At 36.2% G+C, this 11,833-nt stretch overlaps 1 protein-coding gene across 1 annotated transcript in view; it reads left to right on the top strand.

The window, feature by feature from the left end:
• Window positions 1–6,139: 6,139 nt before the first annotated feature.
• Window positions 6,140–11,833, top strand: part of LOC136040670 (long-chain fatty acid transport protein 4-like) — a 41,355-nt gene continuing 35,661 nt past the window's right edge. Inside the window, exons 1-2 of the mRNA XM_065724968.1 lie at window positions 6,140–6,280; window positions 8,844–8,901. Of these exons, the coding sequence (XP_065581040.1) occupies window positions 6,140–6,280; window positions 8,844–8,901 (199 nt within the window). The remainder of the gene's footprint in view (window positions 6,281–8,843; window positions 8,902–11,833) is intronic.

Below are 11,833 nucleotides of genomic sequence, written 5' to 3'. Positions count from 1 at the left end.
TGATATAATACTGGATCAAAAGTTCTGCTGGTAATCTTCTAGCCATATAGGCCAAACTCTTCATAACATCCAGTCTTTTCAAAGATGTTGATTTATGATACATCACATGGGGATCCCAGGTAAGTTTATTGTCAACCAGTACATCTAGTATTTTTGCTTCGCTAACATATTCAACTGGGTGGCCACTTAAGTACAGATCTGGAAGGGTTCCAATTCTTTTCCTTGTGAAAACAATTGCTTTCGTCTTAGTTGCATAAAAACTTTAAGTCAGCTTCTTTGGACCATTTTCCTTATTTTGCAACGACCTGGGTTATTAGGGTCTTTATATGGTAGGTATCACACGCCATCACCCATGCAGTATTGTCATCTGCAAAAAATAGCTCCTCCATCATCCTTCATGTTGATACGAATATCGTATGATCCTATGTTGTACATGTCAGGCCCCAATGCTGATGCTTGAGGGATTCCTCTTTCAGGAAACACTGTTATAACAAGTAGGTCTTCTTTTTCACTTATTTACAGAGCTTCAAAACTTTGGAATAAACTGAGTATAGATATTAAGGAAATAGGTAGCCTTGGCCAGTTTAAGTCTGATTTACGGGTGGAGTTGCTCGGTAGGTATACTTTTGAAACAGATTAACTAAAATAAATTTTCCATAGGTTATTCTTTTGTAATATTTATGTATTTTTTTGTTTGTTATTTTTGTTGTCTTGGGGTCACGCAAGGTAATGTATCGTTTATATTATTTTTTTGTTGATTTCGGTATATGGTCTCATTCTCCATATTCTCTCTTTATTTTTCTTGAAGTTAGCACAGTCTCGCAAGCTTCGCTTATGTTGTGCTGTTGATTAAGAAATGTCTATTTCTAATAAAATTGTTCTACTACTACTACTATATTAAAAATTGTTCCACTAACTCGCACTTTAACTTTTCTTCCCATTAAATAATCATTTGAAAATGCTAACATTTGGCCTTTTAAGTCAGCTGTTACTTGGTTTCCAACCATTTTTCTATGAAGTATATTAATAATAATAATAATAATTTATTTCTTACCCACTTACAAAAAGGGAAAAAGTGGAGTACAAGGAGAAAAATAAAGAACTACAAATAACACAAAAAAAACACAAAAACAAATAACACAAATACAAGAAAAAAATAACAATTTAGCAAAAGAGGCGGATAAGGTGATTGTTAGGACCAAGACAGATTGGCGCTTCATCAATTAAATTTGAACTTAGTTTTTCGACCGAAAGAACAATATCCGTTGCCTGATATTTACTAATTAACCTTCGGTTCCGAAATGATCGTGGTAAATAAAGTAGGAATTTTAAATACCGATAGTAATCCGTCTTGACCCTCTTTACGTCACCTTTATTCGAAAGCATAAAAAAACAGCACAAAATAACACAGAATGGTCGCAGAAACTCGAGTAGAGCTTTGTAAGTGCTTGTCGCCGGAAATGTCCACGATTTCCAATAATTTTTGAATAGCCCAGTTTAAGCTTAAATTGAATATCCCGAATCTTCTGAAAACGAAAATAACTAAAAGAATTGCAAACAGAAATCCCAAGCCATCGAAAAGAAGTAACTTGTGGTACAGAAAAAGAAATGCAATCCAAAGGATGCGACGAACTAACTCCATTAAATATAAGAAATTCACATTTATCTACATTTAGCAATAATCCAATTCTTGCAAATGCATCAGCAACGGATCGGACAGAACGCGCTAAACCGGCCTCAGTTCGGTTAATAAGAAGCAAGTCGTCAGCATAAGCTATTATCAAAAGCACCTTCAATGTCAATTAAATTCGCTGCTAAAATTTACCCATTTTGCAAAGAATATAATACTTCCTGTTTGAGGCACATAAGACTGCCTTCTGCACTTCTATTTTTTCTGAAACCACACTGAATGTCTTTCAGAATTTTCTTCTGTTGTATCACAGCTTCCAGTCTCTTCTTGACTGAACCTAAAACTTGGAAAACACTTAGAGTGGAGGGATCGGGATGAAACTTGGTGGAAAAAAAACACGAGTCCTAGATACATGATTGACATAACCAGAACGGATCCTCTCTCTTTGGGGTAGTTGGGGGGGGGGGGGGGGGTTAATTCTGAAAAATTAGAAAAAATGAGGTATTTTTAACTTACGAACGGGTGATTGGATCTCCATGAAATTAGATATTTAGAAGGATATCGTGTCTCAAAGCTCTTATTTTAAATCCTGACCGGATCTGGTGACATTGGGGGAAGTTTGGGGTGGGGAAACCCAAAATGATGGAAAACGCTTAGATTGGAGGGATTGGGATGAAACTTGGTTGGAAAAATAAGCAGAAGTCTTGCATACGTGATTTACATAATTGGAACGGATCCGCTCAATTGGGGGGGGGGGGTATTTCTGAAAAATAAGAAAAAATGACGTATTTTTAACTTACGGAGGAGTGATCGGATCTTCATGAAACTTCTTATTTAGGAACTCGTAACTCAGATATCTTATTTTAAATCTCAACCGGATCAAGCGTAATTGGGAGGGGGGCAGTTGGGGGGACCGGAAATCTTAGAAAATACTTAAAGCGGTGAGATCAGGATGAAACTGGATGGGAAGAATAGAAACCTGTCTAAGATACGTGACTGACATAACTGGACCGGATCTGCTCTGTTTGGTGGAATTGGGGGGGGGGGGTAATTTTGAAAATTGAGGTATTTTTAACTTACGAAAGGGTGACCAGATCTTAATGAAATTTGATATTTAGAAGGATCTTGTGCTTTAAAGTTCTAATTTCAAATTCCGACAAGATCCTGTGACATTCGGGGGAGTTGGAGGGGGGAAACCGGAATTCTTGGAAAACATGAAAATTGGGGTATTTTTTATCTTACGAATAGATGATCGGATCGTAATGAAATTTGATTTTTAGAAGGAATTCATGTCTCATAGCTCTTATTTCAAATCCCGACCAGATCTTTTGACATTGGGGGGAGTTGAAGGGGGAAATCTTGGAAAAAAACTTTGAGTGGAGGAATCGTGATGAAGCTTGGTGGATAGAATAAACAAATGTCCTTGATAGGTGATTGAAAGAATCGTACTGGATTCGCTCTCTTTGGGGGATTTGGGGGGAGGGATTCAGTGATTTGGCGAGTTCGGTGCTTCTGGACGTGCTAGAGCGATGAAAATTGGTAGGCGTGTCAGGGAGCTGCACAATTTGATTTTATAAAGTCGTTTTCCCAGATTCAACCATCTGAGGGGCAAAAGGGAGAGGAAAAATTAGAAAAAATTAGGTATTTATAACTTACGAGTGGGTGATTGGATCTGAATGAATTTTGATATTTAGAAGGACTTTGTGACTCAAAGCTCTTATTTTAAATCTTGACCGGCATTAAGCCTCTTATTTTTCTTTTAAATCAATCTATTGATTCATAGAATTTTGTTAGAGCTCATACCATATGATCTCTTGGCTCTTAGCTCTTCTCGCCTCGTCACAAGTGCCATATGAGCTCTTAGATCTTGTTATGGCACTTGGTATTAACCAAGTGACATATAGCAATCACCAATTCTGTCGGTCTGTCTGTTTGTCGGTCTGTCTGTCGGTCTGTCGGTCCCGGTTTTGCTACTTTAGGCACTTCCAGGTAAGCCATGACGATGAAATTTGGCAAGCGTATCAGGGACGGACCAGATTAAATTAGAAATAGTCATTTTCCCGATTTTACCATGTGGGGGTGGGAGTGGGGGGCCGGTTAATTCGCAAAAAATAGAAAAAAATGAAGTATTTTCAAAAATGAAGAAAAATGAACAAAAAAATGAAGATGATTGGATCTTAATGAAATTTGAGGTTTGGAATGATATTGTGTCTCAAAGCTCTTATTTTAAATTCAGACCGGATCTGATGAAATTGGGGGGAGTTGGACGGGGAAAACCTAAAGATCCGGTCCGGTTAGGTCAGTCACGTATCTTAGACAGGTTTTTATTCTTCCCCAGTTTCATCCTGATCTCTCCGCTTTAAGTATTTTCCAAGATTTCCGCGCTCCCCCCCCCCCAAATGACGCTGGATCCGGTTAAGATTCAAAATAAGGGATCTGAGTTACGAGGTCCTTCTAAATATGAAGTTTTATGAAGATCCGATCACTCCTTCGTAAGTTAAAAATACCTCATTTTTTCTAATTTTTCAGAATTACCCCCCCCCCCCAATAGAGCGGATCCGTTCCAATTATGTAAATCACGTATCTAAGACTTATGTTTATTTTTCCCACCGAGTTTCATCCCGATCCCTCCAATCTAAGCGTTTTCCATGAATTTAGGTTCCCCCACCCCAAACTCTCCCAATGTCACCAGATCCGGTCGGGATTTAAAATAAGAGCTTTGAGACACGATATCCTTCTAAATATCAAATTTCATTGAGATCCGGTCGCCTGTTTGTAAGTTAAAAATACCTAATTTTTTTCTAATTTTACAGAATTAGCCCCCCCACCAACTACCCCAAAGAGAGCGGATCCGTTCCGGTTATGTCAATCATGTATCTAGGACTTGCGCTTATTTTTCCCACCAAATTTCATCCTGATCCCTCCACTCTATAAGTGTTTTCCAAGATTTTAGGTTTCCCCCTCCCAACTTCCCACCAATGTCACCAGATCCGGTTTGGATTCAAAATAACAGCTCTGAGACACGATATCCTTCCAAACATCAAATTTCATTAAGATCTGATCAACCGTTCGTAAATTAAAAATACTTCATTTTTCTATTTTTTCCGAATTAACGGGCCCCCACTCCCCCCCAGAAGGTCAAATCGAGAAATCGACTATTTCTAATTTAATATGGTCCGGTCCCTGATACGCCTGCCAAATTTCATCGTCCTAGCTTACCTGGAAGTGCCTAAAGTAGCAAAACCGGGACCGAAAGACAGATAGACCGACAGAATTTGCGATTTCTATATGTCACTTGGTTAATACCAAGTGCCATAGTTAGGAAAAATCAATTCAATTTTAAGTTAACAAGAATTCAATTTTCAGAATTCAAAAAGAAGGAATTCAATTTTAAATAACAAGACCACCATATTCAGCTATTCAGTTTTTGATAGTATGAGAACCAAATCTAGGATGTTTGCATAAGCGGGCTCAGGACATTTTTCATAAATATAGGAGTATGATAAGTACCAAGGACAGTGAAACTAAATTGTACTTGCTTAAATTGGTTAAATGGAAGCCTGCACAATCTTGTGTAGATTGTCTTGCAGAGTTAGGAAAAATCGGGAATTCAGTTTTTAATCAGGAACATCACCATATTCGGTTATTTAGTTTTTGGTAATATCAGGTGCCACATCTAGGAAATTTGACATAACTGGGCTCGGACCATTCTGAAATACCAAGGACAGTAAAACTGAATTCTGCTTGTTTGAATTGGTTAAATGGAAACTTATATCAATTTATGTATCTTGTAAAGTTTTAAAAAATCGGAAATTTATGTATTTTGTAAAGTTAGAACAAGGTCGGAAATTCAATTTTTAATCAACAAGACCACCATATCCAGTTATTCAGTTTTTGATAGCATCAGGTACTATTTCTAGAAAATTCTAAAACATTTTGAAGTACCAAGGATTGTAAAATTATTACCCGTCTCTTTACCTATATGATTTGTAACCGGTCACAGCCACCTGAGTTATTTCCTACATAGAATTGGAAAAACGACTTTACTTTGTGATCCAGCGCGGGCTAACCTACGCACATTTATCAGTTTTGGATCTGTTTTTGAAAGACAGCCTGCAAGCGAGAATTCCTTTGAATTAGCAAGATATTCGGAACGGGAAGTGGCACCATTCCTGGCTACGATGAAGTGGAGTTCTAGCGGGATGGATGAGTTTTCGCTGAAACTCCTAAAAGCTGCAAAAACGAGTGTCTTAACCTATCTTGACGCACCTTGTTAACTTTTCTCTGGATCATGGAGTCTTCCCGGAAGCACTAACGATTGCAAGAGTGGTTCCTCTTCATAAAGGAGGGAAAAAAGATGACCCGTTGAATCGAAGAGCTATATCTATTCTCCCATTCTATTCTAAGTTATATGAAAAAGCAGTACATGCCCAGTTAAGCTTTTATATAGAAAAGAATAAATTTCTAATGGAAAACCAATTTGGGTTCAGGAAAGGGCTATCTACGGATATGGCTGTTCTGAAATTGGTTCATTGGATTAGTGATGAATTTGAAGCTGGTCTCATACCCGCAGCTGTGTTTTTAGATATGAGAAAAGCATTCGATACGGGGGACAGCTCACAGCTTATTCAAGCTCTTGACTCGATTTGGGTGAAGAGTTCAAGCCTGGAGTGGTTTTCATCATATCTACACAATCGGTATCAGATAGTACAGAATGGATCATTTTTATCTTCAAAAAAAGAAAATAGAGCGCGGGGTCCCACAAGGGTCAATCCTGGGACCCCTTTCTTTTCATCATTTTCATTCATCAAGTGAAGCATTACCTGTCGGAGACTGGTGTCATGCTGTTTACAGATGACACTTTGCTCTTTCTAGCTGCGCCTTCACTTGATGTTTTGTTTAATAAAATTCATTATGCTGTCTCTGAATTTCTAACTTTTTCTCAATATAATTTGTTAACCGTAAACTTTTCTAAAACTTTTTCCATGATATTTTTTAGACTTTCGTCAAGTGCTGGAAATGATCAAATTACGGTTGGAGGAAATGTGATAAAAAGAGTAGCAACAATCAAGTATTTAGAGTTTTTAATTGATGAAAACCTGTCGTGGAAAAACCATTCAAGTGCAATAGCTCAAAAATTATACAGAGGTCTTGGGGTGATGCGACGAATTAAAAATCTAGTCCCAAAAAAGATTCTAAAAATGATTTATTTTTCTATATTTTGTCCATATATTAGCCACGGATGCTCAATATGGGCAATTAATTTTGTAACATGTTTCAAAAGACTACAAAAACTTCAGAATAGAGCTGTAAAATTATTGTCATAATTTTATGATTCTGAAGAGGTTCCTGCTCATGAGCATTTTAAAAACAGTAAGTTAATGTATGTATCCTGAGCTCGAGATTACCAAGTCGCGATTTTCTACTTGCGAAAATCAGCGTATAAATATTTGAATCGCCTCCTCACCCCTGCTTTTGAAAATCGTTATACTTTTGACCGTAATAATCATAATACGAGAAAAGCCGATAACTTAACTTATGAGTTTAGGAGTACCACTCGGGCATCTTTTGTGATTCGCTATTATGGTTCCCCTGTTTGGAATATGTTGCCCAAGCGTGTTAAAAATGCGCCTAGTCTTCTAACCTTCAAGTCACGGGCAAAGAAGTTTCATTTATCTCGTGAGTGAAATTGATGTGAAGCCCACTCCAGGTTGTCATTCTATTCAAGGCATTTCCCTGATATATTTTGCTGTTAATTTTGTTTTGTTTTCTGTCTTATAATAAGATAATATTTATTTTCAAAAGACTATCACAAGCTCTATAGAGCTGAATTCGCTTTATATGTAAGTAAAAGTGAAAAAAAAAATTCAAGTCAGTACATTAAGTCAAACATTTAAAATTAAAAGAAATTAAAAAGGCAAAATCATCAAAGATAAAGGGCAAAGACATTGTTCTTCTTCTTGTTTTCTTCTTTTTTCCTTTCTTCCTTCATCAGTTGAGTTTGTTTTGTGTTGAGTAGCGTGATATGAATGTGGTTTTAATTAGCTGAGGGTGATAACCTCGCTTGCCCATCCAAGCTTATTGCCTTTCATGGCAGGTGAATGGCGAATGGTGTTTCTCTTCTTTTTTAATAAATGTATAGTATATCTCATATCTCATTTTGCTCGTGCTGTGCTTACATTTACGCTTATTCATACTCACTTTCTCTGTTAGCTTTAGAGTTACTTAACTTGATGACATTTTTGAGTAATTGTGATTGAGTCCATGTATTTCGGTTTTTTGACTAGAAGGGTTGCTTTAGGGGCGCAAAATGTATGTTGCACCCTTGGTACTTGAAAAATGTTCTTAGTCCAGTTATGGCAAATTTCTAAAATTTGATATCTGATACTACCGGAAACTCCATAACTGAATGTAGATATTTTGTTGATTAAAAAACAAAATGATCTTTTCTGAAGCCGGTGACCTTTTTTTTGCCTTGCGAAAAAATATTATTCCAATGATAAGTGTGTTACCTTCTTTAGAGGGTAAGAACCCACATCTGGCACCATTATTGAAGCAAGATGAATGCTGTAGTGCAACCGTCGGGAGTAGCGGAAACCTCCCCCTTCCCTTAGAGCCTCGAAATCCTCCTTAAGCCTACGAATTTATCTCGAAATTCAAATTTTCTGAGTAATTCACTTATGAACAGTGCCAGTTCTGACCTCTCTTGCACCTTCAGTGGCATTCTCAGTGGCAGACTTCTGACCTCTCTCCTGACAAAATCTTGATTAGCGTCTCTCCCGACAGAATTTTGACGCCAAATTTTAACCTAATTGCCATGTATTAACAAATAACTCAATTTATTAATGAAATAATGTAGTACTTGTACTGTTTGTACTATTGTTCGTTGACGAAAATAATTATGGAAAATAATTAAATCCAAACTATCCCCTCTAACCAACAACAAATTCTTCAAATGCTTTCTATTCAATCCAGGTCATAGTTACCTGGTAACTTTTTCAAGGGGTTTTATTTTCACAGTCTAGATTAGTCAACCTTAAGACTAATGGGCCGCGTAGATAAAAATAACTGTAAGATTCACATTTTATTAAAAATAATAAAATATTAAAAATAGCTTCTTGATCTTTTCCCAAAATAAAAAAAAGTGGAAAAAGTAATATCTGTATTGAAGAGTTTTTGTTATATGGTAATTCCAAATACGTGGCTTTTCTAGATAGACGCTGATGCATGGCTTGCTCAATCCAGAGTTGTCAATCTTACGCTGTTTAGATGTATAAAAATTAGTATATATTAAAATAACAATAATGAACTCTCCAAATTCCTTAATTTTTTCCCAAAATTTATATAGGCACTACCTATTTATAAAATTTTCGAGAGAAAGGATTCACATGTAAAAAAAATCTTAGTTTTTTATTAATTGAACCCTGGGATAGGAAATAAAACAGGGTAGTGATGATTTACGTTTTAATAGGCCTACGTTTTAACATTTAGGCTTAAAAAATAAAATAAAAAAAACCTCGTGCAGCAAACTATGTTTTACTCTCTTGTACATTCGGAAAGAAAACTTTTTTGTAAGTATTCCTTAATATTTTCATTTACAGTTAAATTATTTTGTCAGGCTAAAAAACATTAATTTTGTATGCGTGAGTTAAGAAGACTAAGTCGCTTAAACTAGGAATAAAACAGTTTGTGGTAACAAAATAGTAACATAATTTTGACACCAATAGGTACATCAAAAGAATCGCATTTTTATGCTGATTTTTAATATATAAGTTTCATCAAGTCTAGTCTTACCCATCAAAATTTACGAGTCTGAGAAAATTTGCCTTATTTTAAAAATAGGGGGAAACAGTCCCTAAAAGTCATCAAATCTTAACAAAAATAACACAGTCAGATTCAGCGTATCAGAGAACCCTACTATAGAAGCCTCAAGATCACGGATACGTTTTTTTTCAGGGGTTATTTTATCGACCCAGTGGTCCTACAATGTCGCGAGAGGGCTCATTCTAAGGGAAGTTAAAAGCTCTAGTGCCCTTTTTAACTAACCAAAAAATTGGAGGACACCTAGGCCCCCTCCCACGCCAATTTTCCCTGAAGTCACGTGATCAAAATTCTGAGATAACCATTTTGTTCAAAATAGTCAAAAAACCTAATAATTATGTCGCTCGGGACGACTTAATCCCCCACAGTCCCCGGAGGAGGGGCTGCAAGTTACAAACTTTGACCGTTGTTTACATATAGCAATGGTTATTGGGAAGTGTACAGACGTTTCCAGGGGGGACTTTTCTGTATTGAGGGGGGGCGGAGGAGGGGGTTACGTGGGAGGGTCTTTCCATTGAGGAATTTATTACGAGGGAAGAGAATTTCCATGAAGGGGCCAAAGGTTTCTAGCATTACTAAAAAAAAACAAAAACAATGGGAACATAAATTAAAAAAAAATCAATTGGAAGTAAGAAGCAGTATTAAGACCTAAACAGAACAAATTACTACGTATATAAGGGTGTTCGTCTCCTCCACAATACCTCGCTCTTTGCGCTAAAGTATTCTTAGTAATTTTAACTATTTATTCTGCGGCTTTTGTGATTGATTCTTAAAGAATTGTGACAAAATTCAAGCTTTAGTGTAAAAAGCGAGGTATTGACGAGGGGGCTAATCCCCTCATATATACGTAATAAAAATATCAAAATATAGAAGTTCGGTACGTAAGTTAATTTGTAAGTTATGTATATTTATTACTAATAAAAAGGTTCGTAAAAAAAATAAAAAGTTCTAGTTGTCTTTTTAAGTGACCGAAAATTGGAGGACAACTAAACCTCCTCCCCCATTCCTTTTCTTATCAGAATCACCTGATCAAAACTATGAGAAAGCCATTTAGCCAAAAAAAGAATTAATATGCAAGTTTCGTTTTAATTATTTGCGTGTGGTGAGCCAAAATCTAAACATGCATTAATTCAAAAACGTTCAGAAATTAATTATAAAAAAACAAGTTCTTTTCTAACTGCAAGTAAGGAGCGACTTTAAAACTTATGACGAACAGAAATTATTCTGTTTATGAAAGGTGATGTCCCCTCCTCAACGCCTCGTTCTTTACGCTAAAGGTTTTATTATTTTAAAAAGTAGAGTTGTGAGTAAGAGTTAAACTTCATCGTAAAACGCTAAAGTCTTTTATTTTTTTTAAAAATAGAGTTGTGAGAAAGAGTCAAACTTTAGCGTAAAGAGCCAGGCGTTGAGGAGGGGACAACACCTTTCATATACGGAATAATTTCTCTTCGTTTTAAGTTTTAAAGTCGCTCCTTACTTGCAGTTAAAAAAAAACATTTTTTTTATTTGAAATTAAGAAATCCAGGTGTTCGATCGAGTGGATAGCTTCACTTACCTGGGTGGTAGTATTAGTAAAGATAGTGGATGCAGTGATGGTGTACAAAGTAGAACAGCTCAGGGTGTTTTTTGTCACAATTAAAAATACTTTTGAAAAGTGTCCTTGGTTTGGACATGTTTTAAAGATGAAGAATGGCATAATGCCAAAGATTGGGTCTTCTAGTCATTCAACTGGGGATAAATGAAAAGCAGGTCGTTCCCAAATGGGGTCAAAAGATGTTATACGGAAGGATTTCTCCCTTGTTTTTTTCTTTTATTCTATCGCAATTTACATGTATCCCTTCTTTTTTAAATCATTTACGAAACCTTCTTATCTTTTAAATATCCTTGTCTTATTCCAGTGTTTTATTATTGTATGAATTTTAGTGCTTTATAGAAGTCCAGTGTTTATTATTGTATTAGTTTCAGTGCTTTATAAAAGTCCAGTGTTTTATTATTGTATTGTGTGGCTCACTACAATCCAAGCTTATTGGGCCAAGTAACTCTTTTACGTTTGTAATTTTTAGCATTAATAAATGGTTGACTGATTGATTGAAGGACACTGGGACTAAGAGTGAAGATTCGAACAGATTGGGGCGGAGGAAGAGTGTGCACAAGCTGTATTGACGTTAGGCGGCATGGTGCTGCAGATAGTTGCTAGTAGTAGTATTTTTTTTATTTATTTTTTATCAGTGAATTGCTCACCAGCACCCAAAAAGCCTGAGATCAACATCGCTGCACAGATAACTCTATTCCAATCCAGTCAAAGCTTTCCTCTGTACCCTTGTTTCATGAAGCTCCAATAGATTTCTTTCAATAATTTCTTATGCCCTTTTCCTACCCTAT

The sequence above is a fragment of the Artemia franciscana genome, chromosome 21 (genome assembly GCF_032884065.1).
Source record: "Artemia franciscana chromosome 21, ASM3288406v1, whole genome shotgun sequence".
NCBI lineage: Eukaryota > Metazoa > Arthropoda > Branchiopoda > Anostraca > Artemiidae > Artemia > Artemia franciscana.
Note: the sequence above shows the minus strand (reverse complement) of the source record. Positions and strands in the feature narration are given on the sequence as shown.